General features: G+C 33.0%; 1 protein-coding gene across 4 annotated transcripts in view; it reads left to right on the plus strand.

Annotated features, from left to right (window-relative positions):
• LOC140445391 (glutamine--fructose-6-phosphate aminotransferase [isomerizing] 2-like) overlaps positions 1 to 23,467 on the plus strand; it is a 97,068-nt gene that overhangs the window by 29,512 nt on the left and 44,089 nt on the right. For all 4 annotated transcript variants that reach the window (XM_072537378.1, XM_072537379.1, XM_072537380.1 and 1 more), the window contains exons 2-5: positions 6,041 to 6,148; positions 7,139 to 7,228; positions 13,276 to 13,589; positions 14,504 to 14,645. In XM_072537378.1, coding sequence (XP_072393479.1) covers positions 6,041 to 6,148; positions 7,139 to 7,228; positions 13,276 to 13,589; positions 14,504 to 14,645 — 654 coding nt within the window. The remainder of the gene's footprint in view (positions 1 to 6,040; positions 6,149 to 7,138; positions 7,229 to 13,275; positions 13,590 to 14,503; positions 14,646 to 23,467) is intronic.

A 23,467-nucleotide genomic window follows, 5' to 3' on the forward strand; every position in this document is an offset into this window, starting at 1 on the left:
CGTTGTTTCTGAGAGAATGGTCCATTTTACACAAAAAGTGCTAATAAAAATTTTTGTTAAAAAACATCTCAGCTAAATTTGAAAGTTATTTGAAACATTTTTTTTCAACGGCGTACAGATTCTTGGTAAATCGATGTTTTCCGTTTCCCATATATAACTTACATATAAAAAATTTAACACAACTTCAATATGCGTTTTTTTTTTTTCTATAAGATAAAAAGTAGTATTTCTTTATTGGTACTAGGTTTTCGATGTCTATGTGGATTTTTATTAAGTTTTGCAATTGATAATAATGGAGAGACATCTTTAAAATAGCGAAACGCAGTGGCGTGCTATCGGGATGCTTCAAGCTGGCAGAAGTCAAAAAGACGTTGCTGGGCTCCTCCACACAGAAGTGTCATTAATCATTTGTGGTTAAGGTGTCAAGACACTGGTCATATTGCTGAACGTCATAAAGGCCATACAAGGATAACCAAATAGATTGAAGACTGTTCTGTTAGGTTGCTTTGCGAGATCGCACTGTAACTGCATCACAATTACAAATGAGGCTGTAAGAGACCCATCAGGTGTTTGTAACTGGGAAAACCCTTAGAAATAGATTGCATGAAGTAGAGTTAAATGCTCGAAGACCTGTGAGATTGCCTGTGTTATTCAGAGGAGATCGCGCTCATCGACTTGAGTGGACACAAAAACACGCAAATTGGGTTAGACGTGAGTGGGCCTCTACTTTGTTCACAGATGAGTCCCTTTGGATCTGTACCATATACTAGACGGACAAGAATTTGAAGATGATCTGGCAATGCTCAACGATTAACCACTCTGCAGGAGGTTCATAGCAAGACGGCAATATAATGGTATGGGGTGGCATCACTTTTGGTGGAAGAACCAATCTCGGTTGTCTGGAACGGATTCAAAATGCATCAGACTACCGTGATAGTATTCTCGAACCTATTTTTGTACCCTTTGCACAACAAGCTGGTCCCCAATTCCCGCATACTGCGAGGGTCGTGCGAACATTCCTCGAAGATAATGAAATTGAGGTTTTACCATGGCCTGCGCAATCGCTAGATTTAAACCTAATTGAGCATGTATTAGACTTATTGGGCAGACGGATTTTACAACTCTTTGAGGGTCTTTCAATGGAGTGGAAGAGAATACTGCGGCAAGACATTGACTATCTCATCATGAGTTTGCCTTACAGATGTAGGACAGTAATCAACAACCGTGAAGGTTATACATTATACTTTTTTTTTTTTTTTTTTTTTTTTCTTTTTATGGCTTCGGCCGGCAGTTTGCCATACAGCCAGTTACATGATCTTTTAATCTCATTAGGCGCAGTAAAAAGTTTGTGAGTGATTTGCAATCGAATAGACTAAAATAGATAAATTTAAAGTTGGAACATCAGTACAACATTTAACAAAAAGAAGAGAAAATATATATATATATATATATATATATATATATATATATATATACATACACATATATATATATATATCCATAAACACATACAATTAACATCTCGTGAAGCGGTCACTCGCTTCACGTCCAGGGGCCCATCAGGACATTATAATATATAACATACACAGGAGAACTAGGCCACGGTAAATAGGATTAAATATATAAAGGAGAGAAAACAAAGGTAAAAAGTAAAAACATTTTTTTTTTTAACTAAAGAAAAATATTACATTTGGTCAAAAAATCGATTATGCAATCGTAAATTAATCTATTTTGAGTCGCTAGGGCAGATAAAACGTTAAACGGAGATTTACCGGTAATATGAACTATATTATTGTATAATAAGGTGGATTCCAAATTATATTTGGCACAACCAAAAATTACATGATCTAGGTCACCTTCTACTCCACATTCCACACAGTTTTTACTCTCGATCACATGAATCCTTGCAAGATGAGCAGGAAAACAAACATGTCCAAATTTAAGCCTAGTTATGGTTGTTATATAACGCCTAGGGACATTATAAGTTCTGAGCCAATGTGCAACAGGGACAGTTGTGTGTAAAGAAGTGTATCTATTTGGGTTGGTAAAACAAAACTCAGACCATAGATACATTATACTAACGTAACCTAAAGACTACTTTTTTGGAAGGTGATAAGCAACAAATCAGTTGTTGATTTTTTTTTATTATTTTTTTTGAGTTATGGAGTTCTCTTTTAATTTTCTTAATAGCTATTGCGATGATTCTAAGAAAAAATAAAAATATTATATTTTTTATTCAGGGCACTTGTTAAAAACTTTTTATTAAAAATATTTAAAATTCTTCTGTAATCTCGCATTTTGTTTTTGTCCCCTAGATTATTTTGATGTGTGTATTATAATTATATTAGTTGAGTAGTACTTATTTGTTAGAGTTTGTTTCTGCGGTAAACTAATTGATTACGCATATTTTTTAACGATTAACGAAATAAAACTGTAATAAAATTGATAATTAATGCACTACTAATTTTTTGCTTTAAACTTAGCGGTTCTAAAATCGTTTTTTAATTTGTACCAAAACAAATAAATTTTATGAACCGGTTATTTGCTTTAAATAGTCGAAACATTAAAATATGTTTAACATAATTTATCGGTTAGTTTTCAAAATTAACAAATGAGCTATTTTTAAATATAGTTTTTATCGTATCTATCGGCCGTATCTCTTATTTAACAGGAAATGTTGTGTTATTTTGTTTACGATGAAGATTTAAAGCCTTTTTGTGATATAATTAGTATTTCGAAGAAGCATATATATAACAGTAAAAACAAGGATCTTTATATAAGACAAATTATTTGACGAAGTAGGCAAGGCTGTAGGTTTATTACGTAAGCTTAAATTGGCGTTTTAACGTAATGAAATAAACAAAGAAAGCAAAAAGTATAAAGGCAAGTCACAAAAAAAATAACATATATAAAATTTACACATATACGAGTACGAAAATAGCAAAAGTGCAAAAATTCCTACTAAGGAGTAGAACGTTTTATCCAATAAATATTCTTTAAATCGTTTTTGATTATTCATTTTTTTTAAGAAAGGAACCAACATAGAAAGCGGGCTTTTTAAAATTAACATGATTTAATTTCTTTAAATGGATTTGGTCTGATATTGTCATACCTACAACATAAGGGGAGGTCATAGTCCAGTTTATGGACCCCCGGTTTTAAGGTTTTCACCCCCGAATTGGCAGGACGATGGTCCAGAAAAAGGATCTAATATTTCACTTTGTTAGTTTGAAATTTTTGTTTGCTTTGAATTGATTGGAATTAGAACTAGAACTGAAAGGCTTCGTTTTGCACTTAACTATTAGTCTTATATCATTTGTTTAAATTTATTTTTAAAAATTATACCTACTCAAAATCAAATGAAACCAGATGGAACCCCCTTAAGTTGATTAATGATGTGGCAACCATGTGGAACTCGACATACTATATGTTTGAGAGACTAGTTACATTATCGGGACCTTTGGCTGCAACAGTTGGTCTTTTGCTCAATCCTATGAATCTTTCAAACTGAAAAAGATTGGACGATATTAAAAGAACTTTCCCATATTTTAAAGCATTTTGAATCAGTTATTGTTGAAATGAGCACAGAAAAGCGAGTAACCTTCTCTAAAATTATACGTATTATAAAAGTATTACTTTCGTCTTTAGAACGAATTAAAGTTAAAGTATTTAGTCAAGCAGGAAGAACTGTAATACATTATCTGCTTGCCTCGATTATTGTCCATTTTGGAAATCCTGAAAACAATAATATACTGGGTAAAGCTTCTTTCTTGGATCCGATATTTAAAATAAACGCATTCAGCAATGAAGACAATTTAAAAAGAGTTTAAAATCAAATTCAGGATGAACTAGTTCATCTTATAGAATATCAATCTGTTGAAAATTAAACCGTTAATAAAACAAATGAAAATATCAAGAAGGACCTATTGGACAATACAGAAAATTACGATATGATTTGGCAGGCTTTTGATACATGTGTAAAAACTCTTTGCATGTGACAAGTCCAACAGCAGGCGTCATCGCCAAAATCAAAATGTTTTCTGAAGAGCCAAACCTTGAAAGAAAAAAGAATCCTCTCGTTTGGTGGTGCGAAAGGCAAAGATTGTATCCCTGGTTATCTTAATTATCCAAAAAGTATTTATGTTTATATGCCATTTCTGTTCCATGTATTGGTGAATGTACATACAACCAAACTTATATGGAATTATCTGATATTTTTTATTATTCTAAGCTAATTTAAAAGGTCCAACCTACGAAGTCAACGAATATTTATTTTAAAATATATAAAAATTAAAGAAACCCATAAATTCCTAAATAATAATATTGAAACTATTTGTTTTAAAGTCAATAGCATACAAAATTTCAATGTACAAGGAATGATGTTTAGATTGTTTTTATTTATTTATGTTTTTTTAGTAGTCAGTGATGTTACTAACCCTAGGCTTTATGCAAGCCCCAATTTGTACTACCTGTACGGTGTTTTGTGGATTATCCCGGACAGGTCTAATTCTTTTTTAAGCGTATCCCATAAATGCTCTAGGGTTAAGGTCGGGTGAGCAGGCAGGTTACTACAGAATAGCGATATATTCTGCTTCAAGGAAGTCTGTATTGACTCTGCTGGTATGTGGGGGTGCATTATCATGCATGAAAAATAAATTTTTTCCCATTGCACGTTTTCAGAGTCTAACTAGAGGTTCTAAAATTGATTTAACATACCTTCGAGCTATTAAAGTTGGTTGAATGAAAGTTAAAGTTTTTTCACCGACCATATTACTTCCTCAGAACATAACACTTCCTCCTTTAGGTCTTAAACAGATCTGACTGTTTCCGTTGTTGCTTGTCTTCCTTGCCCTCTAATTACAAGAATTCATAGTTCATATGATTTTACACAAATTTTGGTTTCCTCTGAAATAGCACATTTTGCCAACTTCCAATGTTCCAGTTTTGGTATTGAAGACACCAATTTAGGCGATCAAATCAAAAAACTTACACCTGTACCTTCCAAAAGCTGCTTTTGGAGTTGTGGGTGAGAAATTGTTGGGTCTCTTCTAGTTACTTGGTCAATAAAATGATCGTAGCAAGCCGTTGTTACTTTTTGGCGACTTTATCTTGGTCTATTCTTAAGCGTTTCTAACTCTTGATACCTGGCATAGGTTTTCGACACAACGCCCTGTGTTATACCTACCGCCGTAGCTATGTCCCTCTGAGACATTCATTGCTCCAAAAGACCAATAATATTTTCCGTTTGCACATACGTTAACCCCAAATAAGGCCTATTTTTCTTTTAGAAAGCGAAAGTTAGTTTATTTATTTTCGTTCAATTTACAACTAAAATAAATAGTCTATACCGTGCCGGGCAGTGTTATCTGATTGTTTTGTTGGTTTGTTTATTTTCACTAAAAACCTTTATTCCTCGCAACATTAACAAGTTTTTTTAAAAGAAATAAATATTAGTTTGAAATACATGGTGATTCCATATAAGTTTGGTTGTGTCCAGGTATTGCTTGTATACGAATTCAAATGGTGAGAAGCAACATAGTGCAACACGAAAGCCAGTATGTTTCCATGATCGAAAAAAAGAGCACGTGTTATTATCATTCGTTTTTTGAGAAAAATACTTTTGTTTATTGTACAGACAATTTTTCAAAGAAAGACAGTTCCATGACTAAAGATCCAAATGACCCGAAACCCGGATGGTTGACCTGGGTCTTTTAAGCGATCCAGACCCGTTGATCCGGGTCTACAGTAAGAGCCGTATTTCCCATGACATAGTGGTATCACAATTGACGATTGATTGGCATCATCGTCCTACATATATCTATATTCACCATTTGATTACTTTATATTATATAGTTGAGCCGCTGTAACGAGGGTTTCGATTAGTATTGTTGCTATGGGTCGTGTGTATACGACTCTTAAAAAGACAGAAAAACTACTGTTATATCAATGGTGCGATTTCACGATCAGAACTGAGAGTGTGTATTTTTATAACTAATTTATTATCCGCTTGTACATTTATTATAATTTTTTATTGTTGCAGGAATTTTTGGTTATTTGAATTACTTGACTCCCAAGAAGAGGGAAGAAATCTTAGAATTATTGGTAAACGGTCTCAAACGATTGGAATACCGTGGATATGACTCAGCTGGTATGTATTTCGATTATTATTTGTTCACAAAAGTAACTATAATGATTTATAGTAGACTAAATATTTAATATATTTCTCCCTTAGGGAGACTCCCTTGAGGAAACCACCGTTCTCAGCACGAAAATCCTTTGGGAATCCATATTCGTGTCTTAAATGCTACATATGGCCAATAATTATTTTCGGTAGCGAAATTTGGTCACTTAAAGTACGATAAAGTAAGTAAGCTAAACCATATTGATGCATTCGAAGTGCGGTGCCACAAAATGTTGCTTAAAATTCCATAGGTCCACCATACTACAAATGGAGAGGTCTTAAGAAGAGTTAATATCCAAAGAGATCTTCTAAACATTGCTAAACAGCGAAAGGTCTCATATCTAGGCCCTAATGCGCAAAACTGAAGGTCAGAGAGGACCACGTCGCAAACACGCTGTATAGCGTGAACTAAATAAAGAGGTAGACCAAGGTTGAAGATGAAGAGATGGTATAGATGAAAAAGGCAATAAAATCTGACATCACTCTTCAACGAATAGGATGATGGGGGAATAATCTTAGAAAGGTCGAAACTCAACTAGGCTGAAGCACCAATGATTATGAAAACTTTTCTTAAGTAACAGTTGAAAAGACTGTCAGAAGTATGAGGACAGACATTTAACAGTCATCTCTTCAAATTTGTTACAAGACAACATCAAAAATATAAAACAAGTCAAACTTTACTCTACTACATTCCATAATATTTTCTTGTGTCTGTATAAACAGTTATTCTGAATCGAAAACAAATTTTTAAGTCGAGACTTTTTTATCTTTTTTTTTTTTCAATTTTATATAATCATTCGCCCTTGACACCTACGATTACTACACGTATCATTGCTTAGAAATAAATAAAAATTTTATGGTTTAATGATAAACAATGCAATATTTATAAATCTGGTTACTTTTGGTGAACATTTGAAATTAGCTCAACGACAGGCATGAACCGTTTTGTTAAAATAGGTGTAGCTGTCGACTCCCCCGAAGCCAAGGATATCTTCATCATTAAAAAAACTGGCAAGGTCGCACTGCTCGCCGAAGAAATAAAGAACAGTAAGTACTTTTACTATCTAGAGATTAGTTTAATTTATTCATTAAGGAAATTTACGTAGCGATTTCCGGTCGATTATCGTTTTAGCGCATTCGGAATTGCACTACATGCATATTACTTTAGAAATGATACAATATTAATAAAATATTACCAACAATCTGTCTGGTTTGTTGTCTGAATTATTTATTTTAAACGAGATATATTATAACTTCTATAACGCGATATATAATAATACCTACTACACAAATTATACTATGGTACTAATGGTACTATGTACTTTAGTCCAAATGGGATCTGTTTAAAATTGGACATTTTTACATAAGAAATATATTTTTTTCTGCCAAGTGTTTGAGATATCAATAATATTGAGGTACTTAATTGAGTGAAAAAAAGGACAAAAATGACCAAATAAAAAGCTGTAATTTACTGAAAAATAATTCAGATAGTTGTATCTGTTCCTTTAGTCCAGGAAATGAAGCATTTCACCTCGCAATTTTTTCGTCCTGCGTGGATTGACTTGAAATTTTAACAGAAGGTAGGTAATAGTTTAAGGATCAAAATCTATATCGAACCAAAGTGCGCCAAAGCCTTGGGGGTGGTTGCCACCCCATCTCGGAGGAGAAACATTTTTTTACGTTTTAACCACAGGTTTCGATTAAAAAAGTGATTCTAAACAAAAATGTTTTCTACATTTTTTTTTGTAAAACTGATATTTTTCAAGTTATTCGCGATTGAAAGTAACAACTTTTAGACGAAAAAATCGACGTTTTTAATCGATTTTTCGCGAATAACTCGAAAATGGTGCATTTTATCAAAAAAATTGTAGAGAACAAATTTGTAGCTTTTAAAAAGACAAATACAATTCATTTTGTAAAATATTTTTGCGATATAATAGGAACCAAAATACGTCCTATTAATGTTCAGCGGTTTTCTTCAAATGCCAAATTTGAAAGATTCAAAGTCAAATATCGGGAAAATGATGCATTTTTGGAATAAAACTCATAGAACCTTTTTTAAAGAGCATAAATAGACTTATCACAAAAAAAAGACTCTAGCTCAAAAATTGAGTGAGTTATGATGAAAATAAGGCCAATACCTCATTTTTTTACGAAAAAATCGATGAAAACAACCCCCTAACAACCTCCATAATCAAAATCGATCTTAACACTTCTGCAATTCTCTTTGTACATGTATTGTTAATACGTCCAAGAAGTTTGACCCATTTAAAATGCTTAGTTTTAGAAAAAGTACAGCTTAAAGCGAGAAACGATTTACAATTTCATATTTTTTACCCTTCTTTTTTTAAATATTCCCGAAAATACTGAATATATGAAAAAAATTAAAATGTACTAAATTGTAGCTTTTTTAATGACTAAAATTTTCTTTTATTTAGATTTGTTGTACAATGAATATTTAGCGAGATATAGCCGTTTAAAGCGTCGATTTACGATCAAGCACCATCTTTTTTGAGCCCTTTAAGCGCACCCCATTTAAAAACCAAGGGTTCCAAAAAGATTTAATTCACAGATCCTTGTAGCTCTTAAAAACCTCTACAAAATAGTTTTTGAAGAAACACTCCATCGTTAAAAATGAAGGAAATACGTTAAAAAAACCAATTAATTTTGGTGACAACATTACCGTCATCTTCGACAGCTACAATGAGAACAGTACGAAAATAATAGAAAGAAACCGTCGCTCAAAAAAATGTTGTTGTAAAGTTTATCAGATCACACCAAACATGCCTGTTTCTGTGACCCAAGATCTATTTTTTTCAAATTATGAAAATAAAAATAAATTTATACAACCACTTATAGCGGAATTTAAGAATCAATATATTCAATGCCATCAAAGTGAAGGTGAAGCTGACGGGCTAGTCGTTGAATTGGCTACTCAGGATAGGTCAGATTTATAAAAAATCATTGTAGCAGAATATATCGACATCCTTGTTATCTTAACAGCCAGAGCTAATTTAGAAAAAATAGAGGAAGATATTTATTTTCTCAAACTTGGGAAAAAAAATTCTTCTTCTACATTATATTCATCTAAAAGTTTTGAAATAGGGTACCCAGATAGTTCAAAATTAATAGCTTTTTCCCATGCTTTTACTGGTTGTGATACTGTATCTGCTTTTTACAATAAAGGTAAAAAAATTTTTTTTGATATTCTTCAAAAAAGACCGGACATGAGGGAACATGCCGAAATTTTTTACAGTAGTACGCTAAGCTTGAAGATATTTTAGATGCTGGCAGATACTGTGCAATAATGTTGTACGGAACTGTTAAAGACACGCAGCTTACCAAGTTAAAAAAAAAAATAAAAGATTTGGAAGCTTTTCTCGAGCAGATGCGGTACGAACAGTTCATCAAAGCTACAACGAAAAACTGTGCGGTTAAGCTATCATCCCTTCTGCCCACTGTTGATGCCTTAGATGAGCATTTAAAAAGATGCTATTACCAAATTCAACAGTGGCTTGGCAACGAAAATATCAGAGCAACAGATTGGGGATGGTATTTCAAAGATGGTTTGTTATTACCCGTACGCATGAACAAACAACCTGCACCCGACGAACTTTTGAAAATTATTTTTTGCCAATCCAAAAAAGGATGCGGCGTTTCATGTGGGTGCAGAAAAGTTGGTTTATACTGTAACTCTACTTGTTCTGGGTGCTCAGGTGAAGGGTGTAATAATAGTCCACCAATAATTGAAGAAGATGAGGATGACATAGATCACGATGAAGATGTAATTGATGACGAATAAAATTAATATTATAATTATTTTACCTATAAATGTAAATATTTTCAACTATTTATGTAAATGTATAAGAATATATGGTGCCTTTTTATGTTGATAAATTTTTTTGTATTTAATTCTACTTTTTTCAATTTATATCTATTAAATTAGTTTATAAAAACTGCAATGTTGTAAAGGGTGATTTTCAAAAGTTGAAAAGTTGCAAAATTTTGGCAAAAAATTGTTTTCACCTATAGCACTCATAACAATTGATTTTTAAGGGTTGAAAATTTATGAAATTGTATTTTAAAGTATAAAAAAAATCACTATTTAACTAATCCAAACCAAATTTCACTCATCTTAAGATTTGTAATGTTATTTTACAATTTTTGAAAATTAGGGGTAGTTTTCACCCTTAAGAACAATCAGGGTTCATCAGCATGACATAAACTATAAAGCAGAGGGTGAGTTGAGCTTAAATCCAAATTTTTATCCAAATCGATCCAAGGCGAAATCATTTTTTTAGAATTAGTAATTTTTTTACATTAATCTCTAACAAGGGTTGCTTTTTAAGGATTGAAATATGATGGAACTCTATTCAAAAGTATAAAATAATCATTATTTAACTAATTCAAACCAAATCCTACCCATATTCAGGTTTAATATGTTATTTTATAATTTTTGACAATTAGGGGTAGTTTTCACCCCTAAAACCCTTCAGCGCACTTCGGTTCGATATAGATTTTGATCCTTGGGCTATCACCTACCTTCTGTTAAAATTTCAACTCAATCCATGCAGGACGAAAAAATTGCGAGGTTTTAACTTTTTTCGAGCTTCATTTCCTGAACTACTTGTAGCAATGCTTATCTGGAAAAAACTTTCAGCATCATGAATCACCTATGGAGTGATCACAGAAATATATTGACTGTTAAGAATAGTTGAGATGATCAAAGCAGAAACTTTTAAATACTAAGTGGAAATTTGAAAAAAAAAACGCATTTTTCGCATTAAATTGTTAATAATTAAAACACGTCAAAATTTCTATAGAAATCATAGGTATAGGTTTTGATGAGAGCTTGCGGCTCGGTGTTACTCCCTAATAGATCCCTAAGGGAAGAGCAGGTACGCTAAAAAACTGGAATACAGATCATTTCATTGGAGGCGTATATTAATAAATTTCATTCAGTGATCTTTGTTTATAACAAATAGAATACTTAATTGATATTTAATATGATAGTTGGCATTTTTAGCTCGTGAGACCTCGAATTAAAAAAAACTGATCAACATTTACACATTAGAAGTTCATCTAATGATATTTTTTAAGCGTATCGGTAATTTGAACTCTGAAATTTAATTTCCTAACGGACTCTTCGAGGTTATCCACATTAAGTTTTTAACCATAGTTTCATTTATGGAAAGATTTGTGTTTTTAGCGAAAGTAGATGCAAATGCAAAGACAAGTCTAAAATAGGTATCCCATTTGAGTCAGGGTCATCTTTGACTGGTTATAATTTTTAACTATCAAATTCAACGTTTTGAAGTTATCGCTCGGTATGGTGTTATGCACTAATCCTATTTAGCGTGAGTCGAAAAAATTATAAAAAAAAATAAAAAAAATTATAAAAAAACATAAAAAATTATAAAAATTAAATAAAATTAATTACAATTATGTAAAATTAAATAAATTAAATACAATTATATAAAATTTAATAAAATTTTAAAAAAATATTAAAAATTTTAAGAAATTATTAAAAAAATACTGGCTTTATTTTTGTGTTTATCATTGCAACATGTTATTTCTGTTTTTACGAATGATATTTACAAGTCTTTCTCCATTAGATGATTGATCACGTACCACGGGGCATCCGTTACTAGCAGCCCTCCAGAGTTCAATTCCGTATGTCCATACCGGCTTTAGGATTGACTTATAGATTAGGAGTTTATTTTCTATGTTTAGACTATATTTCCTGCCAATCAGCCAGTATATTTGGTGCAGTTTTAATCCCAATTGTTTATGTTTTGTAAAGATATGACTGTGTTCTCCACGTCATACGTCGATCTTAATGCATACCAAGATACTTTACTTCATATGTTTGTTGAAGCTGTGTACCGGTGGCAGGTATCCCTTTTTATTGTGAAGGTTGTGCGGCTGGATTTGACTTCATTTGCTTTTATTTTCCATTTGTTCAGCCAAAGTTCGATCTTGTTGAGACAATTTTGTAGGTTTTTCGAAGCAGTGTTTGCATTTTGATCTAATGCTAATCACCGCTATTACAGTATCATCCGCGAATGTACCTACTGCCGTTGAGTGTGTTGCTGGGAAATCCATGGTGTATATAAGGTAAAACACAGGTCCAAGAACACTGCCTTTGGGTGCACCTGATTTAACTGAATAGAAATCAGTTCATTTCTCTTGGTATATGACTAAGAAGTAGGAAGTGTCTGTTATTTAGATAAGATTCCAGCACACCATAGAGTCTATACGGTAGACTCAGGGTTTTTGATTTTATAGAGTAAGCCAGTGTGCCAGACTTTATCAAAAGTCTAATTTATATCCAGATATCCTGCGGAACAGTATCGTCTATTTTCTAGATCCTTGTCGATTTGTTTTACAATTCTATGTACCTGTTGGATAGTGTTTTGTTCGCGACGAAAACCAAACTGGCAATCAGGTATAATATTTTTGTTTTCTATGATGGATTGAAGTCTTTTTAATAACAATTTCTCCAATCCAATATTTTGGATAGAATTGGCAATAGACTGATCGGCCTATATGATGTAATTGTATGAAAATAACTGAATCTTAGAATGACATTGAATATCTGTAAAATACACCTCGAACCCTTACTGGGTAGCTTTTATAAGCCTTCCCTCGTTGCAGGGTCGCAGCCAGGAGATTTTTTGGGTACATTTCTCCATGATGGTAGATTTCAATTCTAGGTGTGTAAATTTCTCTGTTGTCCATTACATTTGAATCGGCTCGTCTAAGACCCTCCCTATATCTTGAGCTTATGTAGGGTTTGATACAAAATTATTGGTGGGAGTACTTTTAATAAATGTGCATCGAATGTTTTAAAACTTAAAATAAGAATTCTTCATGGGTGTTAATAGTTATGTAAAGTGGATTGAAAAATGAAAGCAGAAAATATTTAGAAACCATTAAAAATAACATTAACAACCTTAATGCATTTCTTTGAATTATGTAAATGTTCTGTAATCAATTAGCTACATAACTATATAATACTTAATTTCCTATTTGATATATCTTACTGTTTACTTTTATAAAAATGTCTATTTAATATATACTGTTTCTTACAGAAAGTAATATCTTAGACATGGAAAAGTCGATGGACATCCATTGCGGTATTGCTCATACGCGTTGGGCCACTCACGGTGTCCCCAACGAAGTAAACAGCCATCCGCAAAGATCAGACGACGAAAATGGATTTGTAGTCGTCCACAATGGTATCATCACAAACTACAAAGAAGTCAAGGTTTTCCTTGAGAAGAAAGGACACAGATTCGAAAGTGACACCGATACCGAAATAATCGCAAAATTGATTTACCATTTTTACAAGCAACATCCTAATTATTCGTTTAGAGAACTAGTGGAGAACGTTGTGCAGCAATTGGTATGTATAATTGTTGTTTTTTATTTATTAGAATATTTGATAATAAAAAATAGTGCCATAATCGAGGTGGCTATTAAATCGCTACATCAGATATACGTCAATGCAAATTGCTATTCGCATTCAAACTCTCATCCCACAATCTACAAACCACTGATTTTGTTATCGATTTCGTAGTAAAGAACCAATCTCTTATCTTAAGGCCAACCATTTTAGGTGAAGAACTTGGCGTTGTTATTCTACGGACTGTGCCCCGGTTTTGTGAGTTCTTGGTGCTGTGTCATTTTCCGAAAAGAAAGGGCACTATTGATGATAATGATGATGAATTAGTTAACATTTCTCCGTTTTTCCTACAATTCCAGACTCCGTAAAGTTTTGTGAATATTATTTTATAAGTTCTGCCTGTTAAGATTCATATTTCTCAACTTACAAAACAGCTACCCAAGTACCTAATCTGCTTGGTTTGGCGGATGGCCCACGTTACCGTCTATGTGATGAGGAGGAAACCTCCTCACATGTCCTCTGAAAGTACCCGGCACTGACCTATCAAAGGTGGCAGATCTTGGGTTCGGCTTGATGCAGGTCATCATGCAGGCTTGAAGAGACTTGTGGCTTCCTCTGAGGCCACTAGGTTACTAAAGCAGGAAGCTCAGATTTGGAGCTTCTGCTGATTCTAGCAGATACGGAGACCAGAACAGCCTGTGTCCCAGAAACGCCGAAAACCAGGTCCTTATGGGCCTTGTCCGTATGATAGGGGTGATACAATGGACCCTTCTTATGCAGTCTAAGTGTCTGAAGGACTCACAATTGGGCCCTGCCCTGATCTATCATAACCATAACAACTTACAAAAGATCTTATCACCAATAACCCATTGTGTGTAATTTAAAATTTAATCAAATTTATTTGGTACTTTCAGGAAGGCGCTTTCGCTCTTTGTTTCAAATCAAAATACTTTCCCGGAGAATGCGTGGCTACTCGAAGAGGTTCCCCTCTTTTAGTTGGTATCAAAACCGCAACTCGCTTAGCCACCGATCACGTACCTATTTTATACGGAAAAGGTAAGATGTTTTTCTTTTCTATAACTGCCGGTATAAAAAAGCCAATATTAAGGTAAATAGTACTAAAAATGCTGTATCACAAAGATTTACTACTAATTTTTTGTAGACTTATAATGATATACAATTTTTTTATTCAGTTTTTGGGCACTTGTTCTACTTACAATTTGTTCTATTATAAGTGTTCTTTGCTTTGTTACTCTTAATTTTTTTATTCCTGTTACATTTATATTTAGTTAAAATTTGGTTTTCTTGGACATTTTATTTCTATAAATAAACTGAGTGTCATCCCATCCTACACAACATAAATTAGCAGCCTACCATAGCATGTTACATAGATTAACAGAAATTCCCGTGTCAAAAAATAACTTCAAGATAGAATTGAACAAATAATAAACAAAATTTTAAACGAAAAACTGCATAAGGAAGCCCTGAAATTAGTCCTTTCATTACATATTTAAGATATCAACAAAAATAGTCAAGCCCATAAAAAATTAAGGAATAACACCATCTTTCAGAACAAACAACAACTTAAGCAAATGTATTAAGAACAACAAGAGCCAAAACAAAAAGCATTTACACAGTGTGGTATATAAACTTACATGCGGTGACTGTTCAAAAACTTACATCGGTCAAACTGGTAGACCTGTAACAAACGTATAGCAGAACATAAAAGGGCTTTCAATAATAGAAAAACAGGTTCTACGTAGGCTCACCACCTTTTAATTTATTCTTCTTCTTTTTTATTTTATTTACAGCTTTTGCTCGTAAAAAAATCCTTAATCTCATATTCTCTTTATACTCTTAAATTTAGGTACATTTCTGCTCTCTTTTCTTCATTGGTTTGTTTATTGTTTTTTTCTAATATAATATGCATTTAAGAAAATATATTTGATGACAATTAAATTAGAGCACATGGATAATTTTTGTGGTACAGCATTTTCCGAACTATTCGTATTAGCACAGCCTAAACCTAAACAGAAATCTAAGTCGGAACCTCTGTAAATTTTACAAATTCAGATATGGTGGTAGGTTTATCTGCATGCTATGATTTAGTGCAGTAGAATTGTACATAACTTAGTTGGCTTTATTTACTAATTATTGAGTTGAGTTAGTGGTGTAGTTTTAAAACTAATAATAAAATTAACAAGCTTAAAATGGATATACTAGATATTTTATTTGATACATATATTTTTTTCTTATAACTGAAAAACAAATACAAATGAGTAGTGAAGTTATAACTTACGATGTCTAGGTTATAAGTTAAATTCTCATGTTTTCTGTATATCATTATTCGGCTTTCCTTCTCATTGTTGATATTTACATATTCTTGTCTCCGAACTGTTTTTATATTTTTTTTATAAAGAATCAGCCCTTTTGCCTTTTTTATCGCGGATCTAAAAACTATTAAGACATCGGCTGACTAGTGTCAGATTATAGCGACGTATTTCTATCCGCCCTGGACCTTTATCTTTTGAGGATAGCTTTTTGGAAAACCTGCTCAATCGAACCTTACCACATCCCTCCCCTTCGTTATATATGCTCTAATTTTTGCAAGTTCTTCCACTGTCTCCCGAGCCTTTCTTCTTTTTTTTATCGCTTTCGCAATCATAGCATTCACGTGTTCCAATCGTTATAACTATGAAGCATCAAAAGCCCTTCACTTTGTTCCTTGTCAATATGTTTCTGTATCTTAAAATTGGACGCCAATGAAGATATATATTTTAATAGAATTGAACCTGTTAGTTTCAAGCAGCTATTAGTTTAGCCATAGCCAACCATAGCATGGTATCTGCTATGCTGCTGAATTTGTTATTCCATGTGTAGTGTACCACGAGGCTTCAGGAAGTTCCATCCAACAAGGAGGAACAAGAAACATTTATATAGGCCAAAAAACCTGGATGAGAAAATGAGAAACATTGTGTTAGGGACTGCATACGTTTTAAAGATTTCCTGGCCATAGAATAAACAATTTTTTTAAAAGAACATAGCGATGGCAACTACAAGTAAATGAAGATAATTCTTATTAAAATAAATTAGTTAAGATGATTTAAATAAAAATCCTACATGCATATACATATTTAAAAGTTGGAAATCATGCATTGCTTGGAGATTACTATGTATAAAACAAAGTCAAAAAGAATGTAAACATTTATAGGAACTACAAATATGAAAGGCAATTCGTACTCACCCCAGAGAACAGATTTAACGATGTAAATAAATTTACTAGCAGAAATTTCCTTTAAGTACATGAAAAATATTAAAAATAGTATTCCCCCTCTATATTGAAGTAAATCTGAGACGACAGAAGTCAAGAGTAGTTAACTCACAGATACATTTTGCCGCTTGAAGTGAGACATAGACATTTTATATATGTCTATGGCATAGAATAGAATGGAATAGATCTGAATCGGGGAATAGAATCGAAATAAGTGGAAGATTAAACAGAATAATTAGTTGACAGAAGAGTTGAGCGCTAACTATATAAAAAATATAATAAAACAAAAGAGAAAGTTTACAAAAGAATAAAATGGATAGAAATTGGAATAAAATAACAAACATGTGATGTTTATGACGTTACAAATGATGTGTATGTAATAAAAATGTGGCCTAATTAAAATATTATGTAACATCATTAGTTTAACACAAATTTTGTGACACCGTTTGCACGTTATTACTTTTTCGAACGGCTCGTTTTTGTTGAGATGGTTTCTGTATGTTTTATTCGCCTTGTAAACACTTGTTGCTACGGATACTATTAAACAGTGATTTAATCTATGAGCTACCTTTTTATTACACCCTGTATATCGATGTCTTTATTGTGGATCTTTGATTTATCTTGATATCATTATTTCTTATTTTCGAACAAAATAAATTCATGCTACAATTTCATCGATTCTTTGTGGTATCTCAGTTATACTTTCAGATATATCAGATTTCTTCCTCAAAAATTTCTAAAAAAGTTTTTTTAATAATTTCTAATTTATTTTCACTTCCCAAAACTCGCTCATTTCGATCTAATCTTTGTCTTAGAATTTTAATATTATTTGGTAGTTTACACGACATACTTTTAATTAATCCCCTTATAATGCAACTTTGACATTTACACCATTGAAACCTTGAATATTAGAGATGAATATAAATTTTATTTAAAATATACAAAAATAGAAAGCAAGTATTTCTATCACCAGATGTTCTAGTTTTAATTTCTTAATATTTATTGAATAATAAAAAGATATTTTACTTTTTTCTTAAATAGAACTGCTAAAAATTCGAATGAAATTCTTATTTTAATAAATAAAAAGTTAATCACAAAATTTTAAATTTTTTTAGTCAGGAGTGTTAAATTAGATCGACATAAATGGATAAATATATCTAAATTTACAAAACTAGAAATAATATTAGGAAAGCATCGTAATGAAAGAGAAAATGCTGGGATAACAAAATAAGGTTACAAGTCAGACTGTATTGTACACTAAACAAAACCATCTGGAAACGTAAAAAAAGACAGAAGCTGAAAGATAAGGAAAACTCACTTCTTATGATACCACCTTCATTGAAGTTTTGTAACATTCTGTGCGAAGTAGTGCCTATCTTGTGTATTTTGAAATAATGAATGTGAATCCAAACCGTCAAATTTTTTATATTTTTCTATCACTAATGTCTCCCCAGTACTCTCTAACTTTCTATTTTCCCTTCGATAATTAATTCATTTCAAAAGTTTTCTTCTACTGTTTCTTATAACATGGGCAATGAATGATTTTCCCGTTTTTATGTTACAAGTCAACTCCTTTAAAGAACCTCATTGAGTATTCTATAAATCCATTTTCAAAGGCTTCTAAACGTCTTAAAGTTTAGTTTGAACTTACTATTCTTCGCCACTCATTCCTGTCCAGCTTGTCTTTTAAGTTTAAACCTTTCTCTATCAAGTCATCTGCCACGCAGTCCTTCCATCTTCTCATCGGTTTTCCTCTACCTCCCTTTCCGTCAACTTCTAACAGCTCCATCCTTCGTCCCACATAGTTCTCATTTCTATGTATGACGTGACCAAACCATTGCAATCTTTATTCTTTAGCCTTTTTGAGATTGTAGTCACCACAGCTCTTTTCCTAATTATGTCGTTCCTGATCATGTCCCTTCTAGTCGAACCCAACATCCACCGTGACATTTTCATTTCAGCTACCTTCATCTTCTTTTGCTGAACCTTCTTCACAAGCCACACTTCACCGCTGTACACCAAAGCAGGCCTAGTGTCCCATTTTCCGTTATGTAGGAACCAAGGTATTTAAATTCTCCTACTCATCCTAGTTTTTCCCCAAACAATTCGACGTCTGCAACCAGTCCTGCTCCTCCTTACCACATACACTCCGTTTTTGACCTGCTAACTTAAGTTCTCTCCCTTTAATAGCCCTTCTCCAACTTCTCCAACATTTTTTTGCCCTCCTTTACTAAGACTATATCATCTGCAAAGAGCATTGACCAAGGAACCCTCTCCCTTACCTTCTCTGTCAGTACATTCATTCTTCTTCTTCTTCTAATGCCAACTCCACTGACGAAGGTTGGCTATAACCACTGCAAATTCGTCGCTATCTGCTGCTTTTCTTAAAAGCGTCTGTGTGTTCAACCCAGTCCAGTCGCGAATGTTTCTCAGCCAAATATGTGCCCCAAATATGCTGTCTTTCTCCTTTTAATCTCTTGCTGACAACATACCGACGACTACATCTCTTGCGTTTGTTCGATCTGTCTCTCACCAGAAAGAGACACTGCAATACTTGCTTGATGTAAGACAGAGACACAACCAAAAAAATAATGGTGTTGTCATTTAACTCCACAGACTGCTCAGTCTATGTTAATATATATGTATATGGCTTCACCTATCCTAACCTAACCTAGCCTAACCGGTAAAAATGTTTTTAATAATTGTGATATTAAGCTGATTAATCGACAGTCATTACAGTTTTTGGCATTCTTGGTTTTTGGTAGCGGAACAAAGGTCGATTCGAACAAAGGCCATTCTGTAGATATCTCACCAGATTTGTATATGTTAAAGAGGATAGTTATTGTGCTTAAATTGTCTGTATCTATAAGCTTTTATGTTTTTCTCTGTATTTATCTGGGTTTTTGTTTTTATATTTTCTTCTTTGTTCCATGATTTTCAGTATTTCTTGAGACATCCAAGGTTTTTGGCTTTCTTCTTTCTTTTGTAGTTTCATTCTGTGTTTTTATAAGAGAATCTTTGATTTTGCTCCACATAATGTTCATCCATAACAAGATTAAATAGGTAGGGAATCAGTGCTTTGATGCAAACCCATCGTGGGAAACTTTCGATCAATCCGGCACAAGTTCCTATTTTGGTGTACGCTTGTTCATGCATTTCCTTTACGAGCCTTACGTACTTCTCCTAAGAACTGTATCGTACGTCTTTTTCAGATCTATCAATACCAAATGTAGCTCTCTTTTCTTCTCGCCGTATTTTTTTATCAACTGTCTCAAAACAAAGATGGCATAAACCCAAACTGTTCTTTTCCAATCGATGTTTCTCTCCCTAACATTCGCTCTAGTTCGCATAGTTCTCTTCCAAATTTTCATTACGTGCGACATTAATGTCCCCTTTATCTTTATATAGTGGTGCCATCACGCTCTAGATTGGGCATCCTTTCTTCTTAATATATTCTACTCATAAATACAAATACAATAAAAACAATTTGGCAAAAAAGTTGAAAAAGGATGAAAGAAATTAAGCTAAAAGTTAGAAAAGCATAGAAAGTATGGACATCATATCAAACCGATCAGTGAAGTATATAAGAGTTTATTTAAAAAGTAGACAAATAGGCACAGACGCATTTACCATTTAACATACAATTGTGAATCATACACTGTGTAAATACAGTGTTTAACAAATCCTATAATCTTTCTTATCACTGATATAGTGAATGAAATAAAACATGAAAAAAGATGAATTTAATTGGTAATGAAAATACTTTTTACGAAAATAGACTCACTCTACACTTACTCTTCAACTATGTATATTCTTAATACATATTTATATTAATTTAGAAGCAACGTTTACTTAAGGATTGATGTTCATATAAAAGTTCTTGCCATAAGTTAAATGCTTCATACGTATAGCAAGTGTTTATTTAGGAAATATAGAGTTAGCTGGTGAATTAATTCTTCCTCCTCTATATTTTCTCCTTCGTAAGGATGTAGTGGCGTCATGTAATTTGTTTGACTATTTCTGTCCAATTATCTCTCTCCTGTGCGTGTTGTTTTGCTTCGGAGAATGAGTAACTAGTCATGTCCTTTATTTGATCCGACCATCGTACTGGAGATCTTCCTCTGGATCTTTTACCCGCTACGTTACCTTCAACTAGCATTCGCTCCATGCCTTCTCTTCTTCTAGTTATATGTCCAAAATATTTCAGTATATTTTGGTTGATAGTTGTGATAGTTTTTATGTTAAGTTCTTCTAGAATTGAGTTATTTGTGCGATGGGAGGTCCATGGTATGCGCAACATTCTACGGTAGACCCACATTTCGAATGCTGTTATACGCTTTGAATCGGCTTTTTTATTGTCCAAGTTTCTGAAGGCATAGGTGGCGATAGGAAATATCAATGCTCGAACAAGGCGTAATTTTGTGTTTTTTGTGATGTCAGTGTTCTTCCAAATTTTTGTGAGTTTGGCTGTTGCCGATCTGGCCATTGTGATGCGTCGAAGGATCTCGTCTTCGCATCCTCCACTGTTAATAATAACGGAGCCTAAGTAATTAAATTGCCTGACCACTTCGTAACCTGCCATGTTTCTTATCTCTGCTTGGTTGTTTCTGATTTTATCACTTTGGTTTTCTGCATATTTATTTTCAAACCATATTCCGTAGTCACCGTGCCTAGTATATACGTAATTTGTTTCTTTCTCCTATCCTTACTCCACCTTGCCATTCCTCAAAAACTTGACGCATAATATGTTCACTATATATATTGAATAGAATAGGGGATATTATGCATCTCTGTCGAACTCCAGATTTTAATTTGAAGTTTTTTGAAACCACATTATTAACTCTTACATTAGCAGTATTATTTACATATAGTTTTTGTAATAAATAGATTAGATTAGATGTTCTGGCGTACCCATTTCTCTAAGTATATTCCACATTTTATCCCATTGTACGGTATCGAAGGCCTTGAAATAGTCAACAAAGATTTTTCGATAATTTGACGAATATTAAGAATACGTTCTCTTGTTCTTCTACCTGGGACGAATCCGCATTGTTCTTGGGGAATTTGTGGTAAGAGAATTTATTTTAGTCTTTCATTGATGATGGTTAGAAGTACTTTGCTCACAGGTGATACTAATTCTACTGTACGGTAATTACTGCAATCTGTCGGTGAACCTTTTTTATATATTGGAATAAACGAGAGTTTACCCCAGTCATTTGGCCACTTTCCGGTATTCCAGATCTCATTGCAAATTCTAAGCATTACTTCCGTCCCTAATTTTCCTATTTCTTTGAGTGTTTCAGCTGTTATTCCATCTTCTCCTTCTGCTTTTCTGAATTTTAGCCTTTTAATTGCCGCCTCAATTTCTGATTTCAATATTTGAGGTTCTTTTTCATAACTTATTTTCTCTGTATTATTGTCTGGGTCATTGTTAAAGAATAGTATTTCGCAATATTGTTTCCACACCATTGCGATACGGTCTGGGTTTGTTATGGTATTTCCACTATTATCTTTGATGATCTGTGTCGGCGGTTTGAATTCTCTCGCTTGATACTTGACTTTTGAGAAAAGTTCTCTAGATTCTTGGCTTTCAGCATGCTCCTCTGGTTGTACACATATGTTTTTAATATAATTATTTTTGTCCCTTCTGCACACGTATTTTATATTTGTATTTAAGGTGCATATCTCTATTTCTTTTTGTTTTGAATTTGATGTACTGTTTCTAAGTTTTCGCCTTTCTTCTATAAGATTGAGAGATTCTTCAGTCATCCAATGTTTTTTCCTAGCTGTTTTGTCTTTGGGATTAGTATTGTTGATGGCTTCAGTGAATTATTTCTTTGTGTATTCCCACGTTTTGTTAGGGTCTCCGGTAGTCATTGGTAGGTCAGCTTCTGCTAATGCTTCTCTAAACTTTTCCGGGTGTTTTTGAATAAATGTTTGTCTTTTATTTGTGATTGTTTTACTGTATAACTTAATGTGAAATTCTGCTTGTAACATTTTGTAATCGGAGCCACAGTCTGCAGTTAATTAATTAAAGCCATAAAAAATGAAATGTATATAAAAAAAGAACAATTCAATTGGCAGAACTCAACACAATTATCAGCACAAAATGAGATTACTTACCTTTTTTGTTGCAATTACCACTGTACGAAATATTGGAATTCGGGTCAGGAGCTACAGAAATTCCTTGTGTTATATGAACAGAATTGATGTTTCGCGAGTAGAGGTGGGAAGGACTCTGATGCTCGTGTTAGGGCCGACGTTCTATTTGGAAAACGCGTGGAATCTAGTCGAAAACTCGGTTCGCAGCCTTATTGAAGGATTAAAAAATCAAAAACACTTGCGAATTTATTGATAATGGCAAAATATACGATCCGGGGTTAAAATTAATGATTTTTCCCACACGTGTGGTTCTCAGATTGCAGATTTCATAAAATATGCAGAGATGCCAATTTTAAAGCGAGAAATTTATAGACAATGAAACTAATTAAAATAAAAAAGTCATAAAGAAAAGTCATAAAGTGATAAAAAATGTTAAAAATATTAAGAATGATAGAAATAAAATATTTAAATAAGCACTAAATACTTTGCTAAACAGCAAGTATGG

Source organism: Diabrotica undecimpunctata, chromosome 7 (genome assembly GCF_040954645.1).
Source record: "Diabrotica undecimpunctata isolate CICGRU chromosome 7, icDiaUnde3, whole genome shotgun sequence".
Classification (NCBI taxonomy): domain Eukaryota; kingdom Metazoa; phylum Arthropoda; class Insecta; order Coleoptera; family Chrysomelidae; genus Diabrotica; species Diabrotica undecimpunctata.